General features: G+C 37.5%; 1 protein-coding gene across 1 annotated transcript in view; it reads left to right on the forward strand.

Moving 5' to 3' along the window:
- Positions 1 to 21,865, forward strand: part of RTTN (rotatin) — a 169,158-nt gene that overhangs the window by 62,025 nt on the left and 85,268 nt on the right. The window contains exons 23-28 of the mRNA XM_047086363.1: positions 417 to 485; positions 3,110 to 3,298; positions 4,424 to 4,663; positions 5,855 to 5,999; positions 15,323 to 15,477; positions 20,100 to 20,319. Of these exons, the coding sequence (XP_046942319.1) occupies positions 417 to 485; positions 3,110 to 3,298; positions 4,424 to 4,663; positions 5,855 to 5,999; positions 15,323 to 15,477; positions 20,100 to 20,319 (1,018 nt within the window). The remainder of the gene's footprint in view (positions 1 to 416; positions 486 to 3,109; positions 3,299 to 4,423; positions 4,664 to 5,854; positions 6,000 to 15,322; positions 15,478 to 20,099; positions 20,320 to 21,865) is intronic.

Here is a 21,865-nt window from a genome sequence, read left to right on the forward strand (position 1 = left end):
TTTTAGTGTATACTTTCAATTTTATGTGTTTTTTCTTTAGTATTTTATTAAAAAGCTTTTGGGAAGATGTTAAGATGATAATATATCTGATTAGCACTGACCTTGAGCAGGATCAAGTGGGAGGGGCTCAGATTGACCTGCCAGTGCAGTGCCCACGTTACATGAATCATTTATTGTACGACTTCCTGAAGAAAAGCATCATTTACTCTTCAGAAGCAAATCCAGGTGGTAGCAAACATGGACTAACTCTACAAATGATAGAACCAATTGCAACTCTTGATTGGAGTTTCAGTCGAGGAGCAAATTATATTTGTCAGATGAAACCATGGTTTACTCAGTTGTTTCTTTCCTTTTGTGTGTGTGTGTGTGTGTGTGTGTGTGTGTGTGTGTGTGTGTGTGTGTGTTTAATGAACTAGGTCTCTTAATCCTTCTGATAAACCTTCTTCACCACCAGTCTTCAGTTTGCCTGTTTCAGTTTTTAGAAGGTAAGTGATTTATTTTTTTAATTTTTTTGAAGGTAAAATGTTACAGAAAGGGAAACCAAAATCTATAAGTTGTCACGGTTTTCATCTGGTATTTAAATCACATGATTTGTAGTGTTTTAATGTTCCCTTACAGTGGTGCTTTGGAGAGTTCAGTAAACACACGTTCTCATCACCAGCACTCCAAATCTGGATGTGGTTCAGATGTTCAGAGAGGTTGAAAGGACTATCCAGTGAACAAATGTGCTCACTCTCCAGTCTAGATTCAGCAGTTGTTAACACACAGGCTTAGTTGCTTTTCTGTCTCCCTCAGTGTGTTTATTTATTTGTATGTAATTTTTCCTCTGATGCATTTGAAAATAAGTTTCAGACATAATTTTACTTCCTTTCTAGTTATTCCACCATGTACCTCCTTAAATTAAGAGCATTCTTCTATGTAACCACTATATTATACATGATCACATCTAAGAAAATTAAAAAATAATTCTGTGACATGATCCAATTTCTCCAAAATGGTAGTTATCTCTTAAGAGGAGGGCAAAGAGAGTAATTGACAAGAAAAGGGAACAAAGAGACTTTCTAAAGGGATGGAAATGTTCTGTATTTTATTCTGAGTGGTGGCCATACAAATGAATACAAATGGAAGAATTCATCAAGCTATATATATAGACTGAAAATCTGTGTATTTTAAAGATAAGTAAATATGTCTTAATAAAACTATGATTAATTTAAAAATAACGTTCCATAGCTTGGTAGATATTATTACCTATAGTATAATCACTTTCACTGCTGTATGATATTCTACTGTTAATTTGCCACAACTTATTCATTCTCCGGTCAGAAGGCATTTGGATTGATTCTGGGTTTTTGTTCCTGTATCCACTCCTGTAAACATGTATGTCTCCTGGGATAGTACACAAGAGTTCCTTTTAGATGTATTCTTAAAAGAGTCAAATTCCTTGTTTGTAGACATCACCCACTCTTTATGGTCTTTAGATTTGGCTAAGTCATCAAACTCAGAGAGCTACAGTAGGTCATGCTTGGAATGAGATTGCATGTGTCGTTGCCGAGACCTGTCTTGGCTTAGAAGACCTGTGTGCTAATAGGGGATACGGTGTCTAGTTAAGTGTGCCGTAGGCATAATTTCCAGGGCCCCACGAGATGTGTCACTTGTAAGAGCCACAGCACTCAGGGGTGCTCAGAGGTCTGGCTTCCCATTATGCATTCATAGTTTATTCCCATACTTCCCAGCCCAGGTGTGGGAATCACTTTTACTATAAGCAAAAAAAGCAGCTTAGTAATATTGTTGACATTCCATATCTATTTGGTTGTCTTAGCTCAAGATAAAATTCATCCATAGAGAAGAAGAAAGGGTTTTCTTATGCCTTTACTCACAGTAATTTTGTTATTTTAAAACGTGTTGCCCCTCTGGTAGATGTGGTTTTTCAAACTGGTTGTGATGCATTAATTACTTGTGCCTTTTATTCCTTTCTTCCTTCTGTGTTCTTTAGGCTTAATTTGCAGTTTGTTTTCTAACTTACTAAAGAAGTCCCCATTGGTTGATTGCCTTGCCTTTTTTTGTTCGGTGCAAGTCCTTTCAATTGAGCTCTGCCCTTCCGGCAGGCCCTATGAGTCTGTTAGTGTTTTCTTGCACTCTGGCACAGAGAGATGTCCAAGAATCACCTTTCATTTCCCTCTCTCAGACCTGGTGTTAGCCATTTGTCTAAGGAATCTTGGTTACTTTTGTGGAAAATTTCAATTTTTCACAAATATTTTCTTAGATTATTCAGCCTCATTTGTTTGTAGAACTCTCTCTTAGCTTGTTTTTTTAAAGTATGAAATGAAAAAGCACAGTAAAGGTTCCCCTTAGAAATCTTACCCAATTGTATTTATCTAATGTGAGTCACAACTCTGTGAATTAGGGGTTTGGTATATGTATTTTAGGAAAACTATTTTTTAACATCTGAACATGCTAGTCCTTGCTGTCCTGTTAAATGCTGTTAAATTAGCTTGGACTGGTTTAAGAGATCTTGCTATTGAGTCTGTTCTTATATCTAAAATATTTCTGGGTCCTCTTGGTGACACATAGTGATTGGGTTTATTGGTGATACAGTTACGTTCTCAAGTGAAAATATTAAGTTGTGATTTTTGTCATTCAATGACTGCTGTGAACATAAGGCAATTCATTTAGCCTCTTTAAAACTCATTTTGATCATCTGTAAAATGGGTGTCACTGCCACGCCATGTAACTGAACAAATGGTAAATAATATACAGTGTTTGGTATAAAGTAGACACTCATGTTCTGGCTGCAGCATTTTATGTGGCTCACTGTAGCCACAGGCCTTGACTTGAGAGGGCATTAGTTATCTCTGCAAACAACTCTCATACAACACAGAATCAGGTAAGTCTTCAGGAGAGACTTTGGAAGGTGTTTTTGGGAATTTAGAGGATGGCAAAAGAATAATTGGAATACTATAGACAGCATGCTAACTGTTCAAACTAGGGGCCGTGAGAGCGAGCTCCGTATTATTGGGAGACATAGAGGGAGCCGGCATTTGTAGCTCACCTGTGTTAGTAGTGTTTAAGAATTTCAAAGTTTGTAACTGTTTGTATACATTTTCTTTAGGTATCATCTACCAGTGCATGTAGTTGGCCACCATGCTGTGAGTCCTTACTCCATAGTTTTGCCATTATCTGCTGATTGTTTGGCCTTGAAGCCGGTCTCAGACATGCTGAGAATAGCTTGGAACTTGTCCTGGTATCATGGGAGTGAAAATCTTTTGAAGCAAATGAATTCCGAACCTAAAATCAAAGAGTAAGCTGTTACATTTAGTTGAAAAAGCATTCATATTTAATTAAATAAAAAAATTTTTTTAATGTTTGTTTATTTTTGAGAAAGAGAGAGCGAGCGAGCGAGCTAGAAATACAGAGTGCGAGCCAGGGAGGGGCAGGGAGAGAAGGAGACACAGAGTCCTAAGCAGGCTCCAGGCTCCGAGCTGTCAGCATAGAGCCTGACGCAGGACTCGAACTCAAGAACCGTGAGATTGTGACCTGAACCGAAGTCAGACACTTAACTGACTGAGCCACCCCCAGGCATCCCCATATTTAACTAATTACAAGTAACTAGGTAGGTTTTCTTTTTCTTTTAGGGCAAGTGGCTTTTTTACTTACTATCATCTGATTCTGCTTTTTCACTGAAGATTATAATTTTTACTCTGTTTTAAAGATTACATGTGTGCATTACTTTTTAAAAACCATCACATAAGGAAATTTAAAAAGTACGTGCTCTGTGCTGTTTTAGAGATTATAGAAAGTTTGGTTAATTAATGGATATAAGTCACTAGGAAAAGTTCTCTGGTTTAGAGTAAAAGTTCAGTATGTATATGTATAAATGTTGTTACCATTATTGTGATGAAGATTACTTTGAATATCCTGATATTCTGATCTGTCAGGACTTTCTTATTTGCATGAAAATTATATTTCTGTAAGCAGGAAAATGTCAATAGAAACAGGATGCTAGTGTAAAACTCTAATATTGACATATATATCAGATTTTCTTTTGGCCATGAGTCAGCCTTTAAAATGGAGATAACATAGGGGCGCCTGAGTGTCTCCGTCAGTTAGGTGTCCGACTTTGGCTTGGGTCATGATCTCACGGTCCATGAGTTCCAGCCCCGCGTCAGGCTCTATTCTGACACCTTGGATCCTGGAGCTTGCTTTGGATTCTGTGTCTCCATCTCTCTCTCTCTCTCTCTCTGCTCTTTCTCTGCTCGCACTCTGTCTCTGTGTCTCTCAGAAATGTTAAAAAAAAAAAAAAACTTAAAAAAAAGTAAAATGAAGATAATATGGAATTTTTTTGGAGAGAGTTTATAATAAACATAAATGTGAGCTTTTATTTAAATAGCCTTATGTTGCTCTTCCTCTGTTTCTGTTTATTTAGGTGTTCAGACACGTTGAAACTATCCACAGAGGATACCCTTGCTCTGAAGGTGACGCACACAGCTAGTGGCCTGAGGGACTGTCTCCATTCCGTGGTCGAGGCTGCAGCCCACAGGGAAGTGAGGGCTGCCATCACGAGAATGAGTTTTTATCTTCTGAATGACAGATTGTCTTTAAAGAGCGGCACCGGCCCCTGTGGGCTGACCTTGAAGTCCTTGGCCTGGCACACTACACTGAACAGGTCAGTGCATACAGCTCAAGGCCGCCAGTTTTGAAGGCCAGGAATGAGTTGTTTTTGGGTTTATCTCCACATCTTTGAAGATAAGAGCACACATTCTTCTCGTTACTGTCATTAGAGATATGTTTTCTCTGTAAGAAAGACTCTGTGATTTTTATTATCTGTAATAAATGTCTAACAGTAGCAAAAGAGAAAAATTTCCTGAATCACTGCCTTTTGGAACTAATAATAAACAACACGGTTTTTATATCCTATCATAGAACATTTTGCCATCTTACAAAAGTAGACGATTAGGATAGACCTGGATGAACAAAGTGAATGTTCTGTTCACATTGTAAAAGAGCCGAGACATCAGCGATTGATTAATAGGTTTGGGACACCTGCCGTGGGCTGTTTTGTTTTGTTTTGCTTTTGTTTTGTTCTTAAGAAAATTACCTCATTTTTCTTTTTATTCTGAATTTCATGAAGTTGATTGCCATGTGGAGATCCTTTAGTAGTTATTGGGAAGGCTCTAGCTTATAAATTTAACATGTTTAACTGGTAGCAGATGGCTGCATTTGAAACAAGTAAGACTGACAAGCAGCCATTGCCAGCAGTTTTACATTTTAATCTTCTTGTGGATTTAGTCTCAGATGTATAACTTTCTATTAAACATAACATGTGCCATTTGCAAAATGCAAGGTTAAATGAATTTCCGAAATGTGAACTCGAAATGTATCTCTCACAATTCAGAGGTCTAATTCGCCTTTTCCAGTGGGGTGCTGGGATCAGCCAGTACCTCTGTGAGAGAGCTGGCAGCTGAATTTCAGGATTCTTGTAAGTTGTTAAAACACAGCCATTCTTAAAAACGAAATTGTATAAATTTACAGTTAAATGTATTATAAGAAGAGTGGAGGTGATGTCATCACTTCCTGATTATTTTACAACCTTTTGCTGATACTTGTGTTCATGCAGTTGTTCCTATCTGTTGTATCTGTGCTGTGGAAATGCTGTGTGCTGGTGTGCTGGTGTGCGTCTCTCCACAAGGGCGTGATGTGTTGGTGGCTTGCGTTCAGCCACGGGGAAAGATTTCCACTCTGGGAATTGGCGAACACAGCAAATCATCCCATTCCTTACCTGGTTGTTAAGTATTTGTCAGCACACCACTTACTGTAAAGAGCTAGAAACCATGAAAATTGTCTGTTTGTATTGTAGGTTTCTACAAGTGCTTCCTGCTTGCACTGAAGATGAGAAACTGCTAATAGACATCATACATTTTTTAAATAAGTTATTGAAGGAACAAAGGAAAAACTCATCAGTAGAACTTCTAAACTGGCTTCTAGAATTACTTCTTAGACATGTAAGTGTTTTTAAGGAATTGAATTTTAGGTTTGACAAATGATTTATTTATAAAAATTAGTAATGCTATGTAACCAAAAAGTGTGATTTTTTTTTATAGCCCATGTTTTTAGTAAAGCATTTCCTTAAAACTTTGGAGTAGAGAAGATTTTCTCCAAGAAGAGACATAATTTCGAACTTATAAAGAAGGAAATCTGTAAATATGACTGCATAAAAATGACATGGCAGTGAATAAGACAGAAACCCTGTCCTCATGGAACACATTCTAGTAGAGTGGAGTGGACAGAAAACAAAGATATTCTGCAGGGGGCAACAGTCAGTGTGGTGAGGAAACATAAAATAGGATAAGAGGGCAGAGGTAGGCAGGAGTGGAGATGCTCCATTAGATCCGACGGTCAGAGAAGGCTCCCCCTCTGACTAACATTTGGCCAGAGTACTGAGTTAACTGTCACAGTCAGCCATATAGGTATCTCAGGGAAGAGCATTCTGGCAAGAGAGGAAAAGAAATGCAAAGGCACTTAGTTGTCAGGGCCATGTTTGAAAGGCAACCAGAGGTCAATGTGGCTGCAACAGGATGAATGAAGAATGGTGGTAGGAGATGAGATCAGAAGGATATTCAGACTCAAGCTCAAATAGAGCTTTGTAGACTGAGGAGCTTAACCTAAATGAGCAAGGAAGCTGGTGGTGGATTTTGAGTGGAAGAGTAACATGATGTGATTTAAATTTGAGAAGATCCTAGTAGCAGCTGTCTCCAGAACCGTAGGTGGCATGATGGAAGCTGGGAGGCTGACACTAACCCAGAGGAGGGATGGTAGCGGCTTAGAGTGGTAACGGGGCCATTGGTGGAGAGGGCACTGACACTCGCTCTCTCATACACACACACACACACACACATACACACACACACACACACCTGTAGGACTGTGACTAAATGTGGAAATTATGGTCATGGAGTGCTACTTAAATATTATAAAAGATGAAAAGCAGAAATAACTAACAAAAGCTAGGAGATGAAAGGGGTAGATCAGGTAGGAACATAAAATAAGTCCAAAATATCATAAACAAGGTTCTATATGTACATGACTCTTTGATGGGATTTTGTATTGTGTTCTTAGATATACCTGTGTTATCTGAAGAACTACATTTTAAAATTATTGCAAGTTTTTTTTTTTTATTTTAAAAATGTTTATTTAGGGGTGCCTGGGTGGCTCAGTCGGTGGAGCGACCGACTTCAGCTCAGGTCATGATCTCACGGTTTGTGAGTTCGAGCCCTGCGTCGGGCTCTGTGCTGACAGCTCAGAGCCTGGAGCCTGCTTCTGATTCTGTGTCTCCCTCTCTTTCTGCCCCTCTCCCACTCATGCTCTGTCTCTCTCTGTCTCAGAAATAAATAAACATAAAAAAAAACGATAAAAATGTTTATTTATTTTAAGAGAGAGAAAGAGTTAGTGAGCCTGAGCGGGGTAGGGGCAGAGAGAGAAGGAGAGAGAGAATCCTAAGCAGGCTCTGCACTGTCAACCCAGAGTCCCATGCAAGGCTCCATTCCACAAACTGTGAGATCATGACCCGAACTGAAATCAAGAGTTGGATGCTCAACCAACTAAGTCACCCAGGTGCCCCACAAAGTTTTCTTTAATAAACTTTATTTTTAGTATTTTTGTTTGGCCATTTTTTCTTTCAGATTACCTTTATTTTCAATTTGTGTAACTTAGAACAGTTGTCCAGTGGGAGGGCATTAGTTTTGTTGGCTTCTGTATGAATGGCAAGAAATACTTTAAACACAGTTAAAAAGACATGATAAACAGAAAAATATTTCTAATACAAATGAGAGATGACAGACTAATTCTAGCATCTTAAAGTGCTTAATTGGTAAGTGAACCTTAATAATATGATTGAACTCCCAGAGAACATAGACTTACAAATTTTGCTTTCCTGTTGTGTTCTCGAGGATGATTTCAGAGTACCATATTTACTGTACTTTTATATTCTTTAATCGTTTGTTAAAAATATTAAAGTATTTGGAGGCAGTTATTTTATGACCATTTTTAATAAAGCAAAACAGTAAAACCTTATGTCATTATAGTTCCTCTTTCAGCTTTTAGGCATGCTTAAATATTTTAGAGATTAGATATTAAAATATTATTAGAAGAATCTCTATGAAGCTTTTCCTCTAAGGTTTTTTATAAATTGATTTTTGATCTATAAATTTTTTATAACTTCATAATCTTTTTACACTTTTTAAAAGAAGAATAACTTCTAAAACAATCTCCTCCTTAGGTTGAAGTTCTTATATTCTGGGAGTTAGGATTGCTTTGGGTTGTGAAAATGGTAGTTATGGTGGGCTTGGGTTTAGCGTCTTTTCCTGAAACTGTGCAGTAATTAATGTTTGTTTACTAGACTGTGTACATGGTATGTACAGTGGAAAAATCACTATGCCTATTAAAATATATTTACTAAATTAACTGTAACTAGAGAGTTAAAACTTAATATTTAGGGGTACCTGGGTGGCTTGTTGGTGAAGTGGCTGACTTTGGGGCTCAGGTCATGATCTCATGGTTCGTGGGTTCAAGCCCTGCATTGGGCTCTGTGCTGACAGCTCAGAGCCTGGAACCTGCTTCCGATTCTGTGTCTCCCTCTCTCTCTGCCCCTCCCCCACTTGTGCTCTGTCAAAAATAAGTAAGCAAAGTGTGGGCAAAATGAACTTAAGCATCCACTATCAAGACAGCTTGCTCTCTGTCATGCTACAAGGATTAAATTATTAAGTGTTATGTAAAGACGAATGTTCAGAATAAGAGAAGCCTGAAAATGGAAAGTCAAATGCCTTTTAAAGTTTTTCGTTTAAAGCGGGTAAAGTAAGTGAGAGATGATTTAAGGTGAGTAAAATAGCATTTCCAAAGGAATTGTTTTGAATGTATGGACGTAACATGAAGAGGTATGCAAAAGCAGTGGCAGAAATTGGTAACATCAGGCAGAATACTTGAGGACTTGATCAGGCAGAAGGATGTGAACAGGAAGTATAAAGAAAATCAGCTAATTAACTGAGGACGATTGAGAACCTTTCTCTTGTGAAAAATCGTCTGTGTGTTTTATCAGAACATTTATTTATTACAAACATTTCAGGCACTTTAGGAATTTATGACATTACTAATTTACATTTTAATGTAATGATAATTTGGTTAATGTATAAAATAACCTAGAAGTGCTGAGTTTGAATACCTTTCTTTCCAGAATGCATTTCTTTTTTGAATTTAAATACAAGTTAGTTAACAGATAGTGTAAGAATGGTTTTAGGAATATAATTTAGTGATTCATCACTTACATCTAACAACCAGTGCTCATCCCAACAAGTGTCCTCAATGCCCGTCATCCATTTAGCCCCTCCCCCGACCCACCTCCCCTCCAGCAGTCCTCAGTTTGTTCTCTGTAATTAAGAGTCTCTTAAGGTTTGGCGCCCTCTGTTTTCATCTTACTTTTGCTTCCCTTCCCCATGTTCATCTGTTTTGTTTCTTAAATTCCACATATGAGTGAAATCATATGATATTTGTCTTTCTCTGACTTATTTTGCTTAGCATAATACACTCTAGTTCCATCCAATTGTTGCAAATCACAAGATTTCATTCTTTTTGATCGCTGAGTAATTAAATCTGTATTTTTTGAAAGTTTATTTTTAGAGAGAGAGCAGAATGCATTTTTTTGATGGAAGTTCATAAAAGTGGAGCCATAATTCTTTAGCGGGGAGGCTATTAGTGCTATACAGCATATAGCTGTCTTTGTTGGCTAACTTTCACAGGCTCATGTGCGCTCAGACTTCATGGAGGACATTGCACGTCCCATTGTTGTAGGCTGCTGATGGATGGTAAAGTGGATGTGATGAGCGGTAAAGAAAATGAACCATCCTTGTAGAAATCGTTGCTTTTTGGAGGTCACAGTGACAAAGTTATGACCCATGTAGCTGGTTTAAAATTAGGAATGTCTAAAGACAAAACCTTCAGGTGTGATTAAGCACTTGAGATCAGTAGGCATCAGTAGAGACTTCTCTTTATTGTACATGAAAAATGGTGATTCATCCTATATTTTAGAAGTGATGTTGCTCAGGTTTACTGAATCTTAATATTAACATGTAAATCAAAGATGTGTTCTAAAGGGAAAAAGTCTCAGCAATTACAAGCAGAAACAAACTATTAACAGATTGAGGTTTTAGGGAAGAACCTTAGTTTTAACATCCTTTATGCATCCTGTACAATATATTAACCTACTAGTCAGTAGTTTCTACTTAATTTTTATTTGTATATCAGGATTAATCATTCCTGATAGTAAAATTATATTTTACCAAGATGGAATTTGCATTAAAAACAGCTTGTTGGGGCATGTGGGATGGCTCAGTCAGTTGAGTGCCCGACTTCAGCTCAGGTCACCATCTCACGGTTCTTGAGTTTGAGCCCCACGTTGGGCTCTGTGGTGACTGTTCAGAGCCTGGAGCCTGCTTCAGATCCTGTATCTCTCTCTCTTTCTGCCCCTTCCCCACTTGTCCTCTGTCTGTCTGTCTGTCTGTCTGTCTGTCTCTTTCTCTCTCTCTCTCAAAGATAAATAAATAATAGGGTGCCTGAGTGGCTCAGTTGCTTGGGCGTCTGACTTCGGCTCAGGTCATGACCTCGTGGTTGTGAGTCCGAGCCCTGTATCGGGCTCTGTGCTGACAGCTCAGGGCCTGGAGCCTGCTTCGGAGTCTGTGTCTCCCCCTGTCTCTGCTCTTCCCCTGTTCATACTCTGTCTCTCTCTCTCTCTCAAAAATAAATAAACATTAAAAAGAATAAAAAATTTAAAAAATACTTAAAAAACCCCAGCTTTTATCATCCTCAATGGGGCAAAACTGAGAGCTTTCCCCCTGAGATCAGGAACACGACAGGGATGTCCACTCTCACTGCTGTTGTTTAACATAGTGTTGGAAGTTCTAGCATCAGCAATCAGAAAAGAAAAGGGAATCGAAGGCATCAAAATTGGCAAAGATGAAGTCAGTCTTTCACTTTTTGCAGATGACATATTATTCATGGAAAACCCGATAGACTCCATCAAAAGTCTGCTAGAACTGATACATGAATTCAGCAAAGTTGCAGGATACAAAATCAATGTACAGAAATCAGTTGCATTCTTATACACTAATAATGAAGCAACAGAAAGACAAATAAAGAAACTGATCCCATTCACAATTGCACCAAGACGCATAAAATACCTAGGAATAAACCTAACCAAAGATGTAAAAGATCTGTAGGCTGAAAACTATAGAAACCTTTTGAAGGAAATTAAAGAAGATACAAGGAAATGGAAAAACATTGCATGCTGATGGATTGGAAGAATAAATATTATTAAAATGGCAATACTACCCAAAGCTATCTACACATTCAATGCAATCCCAATCAAAATTGCACCAGCATTCTTCTCCAAGCTAGAACAAACAATCCTAAAATTTGTATGGAACCACAAAAGACCCTGAATAGCCAAAGTAATATTGAAGAAGACGACCAAAGTGGGAGGCATCACAATCCCCGACTTTAGCCTCTACTACAAAGCTGTAATCACCAAGACAGCATGGTATTGGCACAAAAACAGACACATAGACCAATGGAATAGAATAGAGACTCCAGAACTGGACTCACAAATGTATGGCCAACTAATCTTTGACAAAGCAGGAAAGAACATCCAATGGAAAAAAGACAGTCTCTTTAACAAATGGTGCTGGGAGAACTGGACAGCAACATGCAGAAGATTGAAACTAGACCACTTTCTCACACCATTCACAAAAATAAACTCCAAAAGGATGAAGGACCTGAATGTGAGACAGGAAACCATCAAAACCCTAGAGGAGAAAGCAGGAAAAAACCTCTCTGACCTCAGCCGCAGCAATTTCCTACTTGACACATCCCCAAAGGCAAGGGAATTACAAGCATAAATGAACTATTGAGACCTCATGAAGATAAAAAGCTTCTGCACTGCAAAGGAAACAACAACACTAAAAGGCAACCAATGGAATGGGAAAAGATATTTGCAAATATATATCAGACAGAGGGCTAGTATCAAAATCTATAAAGAGCTCACCAAACTCCACACCCGAAAAACAAATAAGCCAGTGAAGAAATGGGCAGAAAACATGAATAGACACTTCTCTAAAGAAGACATCCAGATGGCCAACCAGCACATGGAAAGATGCTCAATGTCACTCCTCATCAGGGAAATACAAATCAAAACCACATTGAGATACCACCTCACGCCAGTCAGAGTGACTAAAATGAACAAATCAGGAGACTATAGATGCTGGAGAGGATGCGGAGAAACGGGAACCCTCTTGCACTGTTGGTGGGAATGCAAGCTGGTGCAGCTGCTCTGGAAAACAGTGTGGAGGTTCCTCAAAAAATTAAAAATAGATCTACCCTATGACTCAGCAATAGCACTGCTAGGAATTTACCCAAGGGATACAGGAGTGCTGATGCATAGGGGCACTTGTACCCCAATGTTGATAGCAGCACTTTCAACAATAGTCAAATTATGGAAAGAGGCTAAATGTCCATCAACTGATGAATGGATAAAGAAATTGTGGTTTGTATACACAATGGAATACTACTTGGCAATGAGAAAGAATGAAATCTGGCCTTTTGTAGCAACGTGGATGGAACTGGAGAGTGTTATGCTAAGTGAAATAAGCCATACAGAGAAAGACAGATACCATATGTTTTCACTCTTATGTGGATCCTGAGAAACTTAACGGAAGACCATGAGGGAGGAGAAGGGGCAAAAAAAAAAAGTCAGAGAGGGAGGGAGCCAAACCATAAGAGACTGTTAAAAACTGAGAATAAACTGAGGGTTGATGGGGGTGGGAGGGAGGGGAGGGTGGGTGATGGGTATTGAGGAGGGCACCTTTTGGGATGAGCCCTGGGTGTTGTATGGAAACCAGTTTGACAATAAATTTCATATTAAAAAAATAAAATAAAACACTTTGATATTATGGAAATTAAAATTTACTGTGTCAAAAAACAAAACAAAACCCAGGTTTGTTCATCTTGTCAGTATTTATCAGAGGTGGAGGAAAGGTGGGTGTAATTCAGCCTTTGGTTATTTGGAGCTAAGAATACTATAGTATATATATTTATTTTTATGACTTACTAAATGTGTATCTTGATTGTTTTATTCCTATATAAAATGTAGAAGTTATAGTTATGTTTTATGTAATTTTATTTGATCCAAATGAGGCACTTCTTGTTCAGGATGAAAGGAAAAGATGAAAAGACAAAATGCTCTTTAGGTATGGAACATAGTAAAGTAAGTTAAAAGAAAACATCTGTTACCAATACTTTCTAAAGTCCCACAGGTATATTATTTAAAAAAAAATGTTTATTTATTTTGAGAGAGAGAGCAGGAGCTGGGGAGGGGTAGAGAGAGAAGGAGACAGAGAGAATCCCAAGCTCAGTGTGGACCTCGACGTAGGACTTGATCCCATGACCGTGAGATCATGACCTGAGCCACAATCTAGAGTTAGACGCTTAACTGACCGAGTCACCCAGGCACCCGTCACAGTTGTATTATTTATAATTCTGTGTACTTGATTGAAGTATATGGTACATAGTACGTAATATAAACAACTTAGAAGTTTCTTCCCATTTAAAAATTTTTTTTCCCCAAAAAGAATGCAGTTATTTTTTGAGTTCTTTAGGTGAAGGATTTCATAACAATACCAATTACATTTTATCTCTTCTTTTATGTTGTAATATGCAGTATTGATGTGATGTAATACAGGGGACAGGATATTAACCATATTTGAAGTTAGATGATTCTCAGGTTGAATCCTTGCTTTGTTCATTTGTATGACTTTAGACAAGTTACGTAACCTCTTTATAAACCTGTTTGCCCATCTGTAAAATAAGAAAATGCCCATCTTCTAGCTTAATCAAAAAATTAAATGGAGGAATCTTGTTTTCTTTGATTAATAACTATTCCAGCTGTCTTTAATGCTGTTGGTTAATGTAACATTTTCTATTCTTAGTATTATTAAAAATAACCCTGTTACATTTCTTTAGTTACATTTTTTCAAAGTTGGGAAACAAGAAAAAATTTAAATAATACTAGTTTTATTTCTCAGCCTATCAAATCGGCAAAGATGACAGCAGTAATAATACTCAGCATTGACTTGAATGCTGTGATCTTCTCCCACCCCGCATCGTCATGTCTATTGGTGCATGTTTTGTAGAGACAATTTGGCAATATATGTTGAAAACATTAAAACTGTTAAAACCATTTTGATTTAGTAATATCATAGCTTGGAATTCATACACCAGATACAATCTGAGTTGAACACCCTGCTGCACATCTCCATGAAATTAAAAATCACTGATGATTTAGTAGTTGGTGTGGAAATCCTTATGATTGAAAAATAATCAGATATTAAAATATTGTGTTTGAAGAAATACTGATAACATTATGTTTATTATTTTTTATTTTTATTTAAAAAAATTTAAATATTTATTTTTGAGAGAGAGAGACAGCCAGAGCACGAGGGGGAGAGGGCACATAGAGAGGGAGACACAGACTCTGAAGCAGTCTCCAGGCTCTGAGCTGTCAGCACAGAGCCTGATGTGGGGCTTGAACTCACGAACTGTGAGATCATGACCTGAGCTGAAGTCGGAAGCTTACCCAACTGAGCCACCAAGGTGCCCCTGTTTTTTAATTATTTTTTTAATGTTTATTTATTTTTGAGAGACAGAGTATGAGTAGGGGAGGGGCACAGAGAGAGAGGGAGACACAGAATCCAAAGCAGGCTCCAGGCTCTGAGCTGTCCTGACTTGGGGCTCAAACCCACGAACCGCGAGATCATGACCTGAGCCAAAGTCAGATGCTTAACAGACTGAGCGCCCCAGGTTCCCCAACATTATGTTTAAAAAGGGGTTGTTATAGCGGATTTTTTCACTTGGTCTCAGTTTTGTTAAAAATACGGAATTAGAATTCTGTTTATGTTTATTCTCCCACAATGAGGATAGTATACACCAGTCTACTCATAGCAGCTATCTCTGTGAAGTGTGATCATGGGGTTTTTGTTTTTCTCATTGTGCGTCTTTATATTTTCCTCAGTTTTCTGTAATAGATGTGCTGTTCTTCTGTTGAGATAACATATGAAGCACCTTTTGAGTTTAGAGCATCTCTACTAATGCACTAGAGACCCGTACCTACAGGTTAGGTAATATAACTCTTAGGTAATCCAGAATGTGATTTGCAACAAAAATCTTTATAGAAACAACATACAGCTCAATTAGAGAGTAAACATATTTTTTTAATATTATTGTTTAGAGTCCAAACCCACTGTTAGACCTGCTGGTTCTGACGGAGTCACAGGCACGAGAGGAAACAGATGACATCCGGACTGCTGTCAGGCAACAAGTGCAGAAAGAACTGGTTGCTCTTTTCAATACCTTGCTGCTCAGTTTCATGGCAGTTACTGACAGGTACCATTTGTGTTGTTGAAGGTTCGGGGACATTGATGTAGAAACTAGTTTCGTTTTGATTTCCAAAGAGTCTTACTTGTTTACTGGTTTCAAATTGAGGAAGCAAGACTTCAGTAGTAATCAGTCGTGGTCTGTTTGTTTTCATTTCAGTGAAGTCTCTTGTATAGCCTGATTATAATTTCATACACACATACACACACACACACACACTCTCTCTCTCTCTCTCTCTCTCTCACACACACACACACACACACACACACACATACACACATACACACACGGTATTTTACTGTCTCTTGGTCCTCTCTTAATTCTCTATACATGTATCTGAGCAATCATACCCATTTCTGTGACTTTATGACTTTTTTTTAACTACATAGATGATTTTCCAATGTGTGTCTATAATTCTGACTTAAAATTTTTTTAATTAGATAAAATTTACTATCTTAACCATTTTAAAGTATACAATTGAATCGTTTTGGTATGTGTACAATGTTGTTCAACTGTCACCATTTAATTCTTTCTTTTCATTACTCTGAAAAGAAACTTTGTACCCTTACCCAAGCCTGTGGCAACCAAGCACTAATTTTTGTCTCTCTGGGAATTTACTTATTCTGTACATTTTATATGAATGGAATCAGACATATATGATCTTTTGTGTCTGATTTCGCATCACGCTTTCAAGGTCCATCCATATTCTAGCGCATATCAGTGCTCATTGCTTCCTATGACTGAACAGTAGTCCATGTACAGATAGACCACATTTTGTTTATCCATTCATCTGGTGGTGCACATTTGAGTTGTTTCTACCTTTGAGTATTGTGAATAATGCAGCTTTGAACATTTGCATACAAGTTTTTGTGTGAACGCATGTTTTTAGTTCCCCCGTATACACCTATGACTGGACTTGCTGGCTCATGTGGTTACTCTGTGATTATTTTCTTGAAGAAGTGCCGAACTCTTTTCCATAGCAGCTACACCATTTTACATTCCCACTAGCAATGTATAAGTGTTCTAATTTCTCTATGTCCTCTGTAACACTTCTTCTTATGGCCATCCTAGTGGTATAAACTGGAATCATTTTGGTTTTGATTTTATTTCCCTCACGAAAAATTATGTTCAGCATCCTTTCCTGTGCTTGCTGGTTATTTGTTTATCTTCTTTGGAAAAATGTGCATTCAAGTCTTTTGCCTATTTTTGCATTGGGTTGTTTGTTTTTTTGTTGTTGAGCTGTCTTTTTATATATTCTAGACATCAACATCGTATCGAATATGGGGCGCTGGGGTGGCTCAGTCGGCTAAGGGTCCGACTTTGGCTCAGGTCATGATCTCACAATTCGTGGGTTTGAGCCCTGCGTCAGGCTCTGTGCTGACAGCTCAGAGCCTAGAGCCTGGAGCCTGCTTCACATTCTGGTTTCCTCTCTCTGTTCCTCCCCTGCTCACGCTCTGTTTCTCTCTCTCTCTCTCAATAATAAATAAAGATTAAAAAAGTTTTTTTTAAATATCGTATCGAATATGATTTGCAAATTTTTCTCCCATTCTGTAGGTTATATTTTCACTTTTTGGGTAGTGTCCTTTGATGTTTAAAAGTTTTCTATTTGATGAGGTCTTCTTATGCTGCGATCCCAAGTCTCTGCTGGAGGGAAAGACCTGATCCCCCACACATAACATTTGAAACAAATCAAAGTGTCAAATACCCCTAATTCAGTTCAACACCTGACTAGATCTGAAAGCCATTTCTATGAGAAACTATTACGTAATTTGCCCTCAGTAACTTTTTTTTAAACATTTTATTTTTAAGTAATCTTTATACACAATGTGGGTTTGAAACTCACAACCCTGAGATCAAGAGTCAAATACTCTACCAACTGAGCCAGCCAGGTGCCCCTCAGTAACTCTTGGACGCAAAGGTTTGACATACAATCACAAATGAGGAGAACTATAAAGAAGTAGGAAAATGTCTCTTGTAGTTCAGAGAAAAATATCATTAGAAATAGACCCACAGATGTCAACTATTACAGGAACTTTATTCTTATAAGTTATTATAATATATATTATATTATAATATATCATAATTATAATTTATATTATAAATAATATATAATATAATATAGTAAATGTAATTATAATATATATAATATAAATTATTACTACAAATAATATTTTATGTTTTAAAGTTTATTTTGAGAGGGAGAGGATGAGTGGGGGAGGGGCAAGGAGGGAAGGAGACAGAATCTCAAGCAGGCTGTCAGCACAGAGCCTGACATGGGGCTTGAACTCAGGAACCATGAGATCATGACTTGAGCCGAAATCAAGTTGGATACTTAACTGACTCAACTACCCAGGCACCCCTAAGTAATATTTTAAATATAAATATAATATATATTAGATGAAAATATGGGTAATATTGGTAAAACTATGGAGAATATCAATAGCAGAGAAATGGAGACTACAGTTTTTCAAGTAAAAAATTCATCGCATGGGCTTAATAGTGGGCTAGACACAGTATAAAAGAGGATTAGTAAATTTAGAATACAAGTCAATAAAAATTTCACTAGAGAGGGTCACCTAGGAGCCTTCTGAGGTGGTGAGAATGTTTTATATGTTGTTATGCTTGGTGGTTGCATGATTATATACATACATAAATCATGTCGTGTATCTATAAGATTCGTGAGTTTTACTACGTACATTGATACCTTATTAAAGTGCTGAAGACAAAAACAGTGAATCCATTGATGGTAGATTCTGTGCAGCTAGACCTGTAATGTGTATAGAATCTCCTGGGGGACTTGTTAAAATATTATCAGCAGCTCAGGAATATACATATTAGGTAAGCACCATTGGTAGTCCTTGGGCTAGACTTAGAGAAACAGCGCTGTGGACTCTTCTTGGATGTTGAGAGGAACTTGCGTGGTTATGAGACAAACTGGGTGTGGAGCTTGGGGAATGTTCACAGGGACTAGGAGAGGGAACTGGTGGCGGTTGAACTGGGATTGGTTAGATATTTGCAGAGGCACTATTTCCTTTGGTAGTTTTCTTTTGCAAGCGTTAAGGTAAGAGGGGCAGAAAATGAGAATGACTGGTATGTTAATTTAAAGAACAGAAGAACATTTTTTAATACTGTTGATTAGATTATAGTTGATTCTTGCACAGCCCAGGTTTGAACTATGTGGGTCTATTTATACCTGGATTTTTTTGAATAAATACAGTATAGTACTTTTATGATTTTCTTGATAATATTTTCCTTTACTGGGACAACTGGCTGGCTCAGTCAGTAGAGCATGAAGCTCTTGATCTCAGGGTTTTGAGTTCAGGCCCCACGTTGGGCATAGAGCTTAGTTAAAAAAAAAAATAATAATAATAATGTTTTCTTTCCACTAGCTTGCCTTTTTGTAAGAATACAGAGTATTATAACAGAAAACATGCAAAATGTGTGTTAATTGACTGTTTTATGTTGTCAGTAAGGCTTCTGGTCAACAGTTTGCTATTAGTTGAGTTTTTGGAGAGTCACAAAGTATATGAGGATTTTTGACGGCACATGGGGTTAGTGCCTCTAACTGTACTTTGTTGTTGGTCAGCTGTACTTTGTTGTTGACCTGTGGGAAATATGAATTTATACAAATAACTTTTAGGCTTTGTTGCAAGCTATATGTGTTTCTAAAACTTTAAAAGCAGTTGGATGTCAGGTGTATAAGAATTATGATCTTTAAAAATCATTCAACTATACTCGTAATACTGTAATTCAACTACACACATACGATACTGTAATACTGTAATATGTAAAAACATAGTAGTCATCAGTTTTGGAGTCTAAAAATCTGTATAACTGAGGAAATTTCAGATTTTTTTTTTAAATTTTTTTTTCAACGTTTATTTATTTTTGGGACAGAGAGAGACAGAGCATGAACGGGGGAGGGGCAGAGAGAGAGGGAGACACAGAATCGGAAACAGGCTCCAGGCTCTGAGCCATCAGCCCAGAGCCCGACGCGGGGCTCGAACTCCCGGACCGCGAGATCGTGACCTGGCTGAAGTCGGACGCCTAACCGACTGCGCCACCCAGGCGCCCGGAAGTTTCAGATTTCATTCAAGCTTTGTTACACGCTGATACTTCTCCCAGGAATCTCATCTTTGGATCCATGCCTACCTATTAGTTTCAGGGATTTTGTTTCCTAAAAAAAAAATATTCTCTTGCTTGTTTCATGTAAATTATGTGTCAAACTCATTAAAACCTTTTATTTTAGCTTTCTGGGGAAAACAATTTCAGCTAATTAAAAATTCAGTTTTTGAATGATTCCAGATGATTAAAAGTATAGGTTTAATATATGCCAATTTAACTCATTTAAAGTATGCATTTAATTTTCCATTCTAATTTTTGGTTTTATTTTTGGGTACCAATACCAATATCACTTATCTCTTTTTCAGTGTAATTGTTACTGGTCTTTCACCTCATATTTTAACTATGTTTTCCTTGAAAAGCCTTGTTTTGAGACCGCCATTTCTCCTGGTTCGTATTTTTCTGACATACTAAGTTGTTAGTAACTCTCTGCCATCAGCAAGTTAACCCATTAGCCCATCACACTTGTTCTCTTGTTGATTTTTTTCTTCCTTGCTTTACATACACAGGAAATGCTTGGAACTTCTTCACGTTTTCCAGACACAGCTGGCTCTGAGACTGCTCCAGAGCCTGAGAGTCACTGATGCCCCTCACTTCTATGGCCTGCCTTCCCTCGAGAGGACCTTACGAGGGATGGCTCACCTCACGGCATCTCCGGGATGGAGCTCACACTCTCCTCTCACAAAGCCATTTGAAATTTGTGTCAAGTACTTGTCAGGTCTTCTTGAAGTAAGTAAAAACAACCAGTGACTGTAACTAAATAGTAACAACCCCAAAGAATAGCTATTTACTGTTTATTGATCATTCCCTTTGTGCCGGGCATGGTGTTTTTTTTATTTAAAAAAAATTTTTTTTTATGTTTATTCATTTTTGAAAGAGAGAGACAGAGCACAAGCAGGGGTGGGGCGGAGAGAGAGGGGGACACAGAATCTGAAGCAGGCTCCAGGGTTTCAGCACAGAGCCTCGAACTCACGAACTGTGAGATCATGACCTGAGCCGAAGTCAGATGCTCAACCAACTGAGCCACCCAGGCGCCCCTATGCCGGGCACAGTGTTAGGTGTGTTCTGTGTATCAGCATAATTTAATGTAGATTATTCTGCAGTATTCCTATGACTCATTATAATGTGTTAAGTGTTTTAATGATTTTTATTAATAAATATGTAAGATCACTTTTAGAGTACACTCATTTTCAAGAAGAATAAACTAAGGCTTACATTTAAGTCCCCTCATTAGGTAATATATTCACTTATGTTGTCTATCCTTTTTATCTGTGAAATACAGCACATATGTGGAGATTACACAGAACATACATAGCTCAGGCATCACATAGTGAACCTGCCTGATCCAGGCATTGCCAGCACCCAGGGAACATTTGCCATCCCCCTTTTTGAGCTCTTCTCTCATGAAAGGTAGTTGTTACTTTGAGTTTATGGTAATCATTCTTTACTTTTCTTGGTAATCTTACCACTTAATTATGCGTACATGTTTGCAACAATTCCTGATTTTTTAAGTTTTGTAAAATGGAATCATATGACTGCTTTCTGTCATCAGTATGCTTCTGAGACTTGTTCATCCTGCTTCCTGTAGGTAGAGTTAGTTTACTTGTCCAGTGTTCACTACGCTACAGTGTTGAAAGATATTTTGGTTTTTTATTTTAATGGAGAGCCATTTTGGATCCTGCTTCAATGAATATTCTTGTCTCTCAGTGAAAATGAATTTTTGATAGTTGATTTTCTAACTATTGTTGAATGTGTAGAAGTGTACTCAGTTTTTATATATGAGCCATCTACCCAGCCATCCTTGTTTCCAAACTCAAAGGAAAGGCCTTTAATTTTTCACCTCTCACTATGCTGTTTATGGTAGTTTTTTTCAATTAAGTATAGAAAAGTAAGTTTCCTTTTAGTCTTGCTTTACCAAGGTGTTTTTTTTTTTTTAATAACAAGTGTATAATGCTTTTTCTGTATCTTTTAAGATAAACATGATTTTTTTTTCCCCTGTATTCCATTAAGGTGATGGATTAGATTGATTCATTTAAAAATTTTAAACATCCTTGCACTTCTGGGAGAATTTCAACTTAGGTTGTGATGTACTATTCCTTTTATATATTAACAGATTTACTTTGTTAATGTTTTTAGAATTCTACCAATTTTCTTGTGCAGAAAATGGTTTTATAATGACTGCATCTGTCTTGTTTCTCAGGAAACTTTTGTCAGGTTTTAATATCAAAATTAATCCATCTTTATATGTATAAATTATTTTTATGTAACTCTTATT

The sequence above is a fragment of the Lynx rufus genome, unplaced genomic scaffold, assembly GCF_022079265.1.
Source record: "Lynx rufus isolate CCGP_SWC_20201006 ecotype Redwood Valley unplaced genomic scaffold, mLynRuf1.p SCAF_20, whole genome shotgun sequence".
NCBI classification, from domain to species: domain Eukaryota; kingdom Metazoa; phylum Chordata; class Mammalia; order Carnivora; family Felidae; genus Lynx; species Lynx rufus.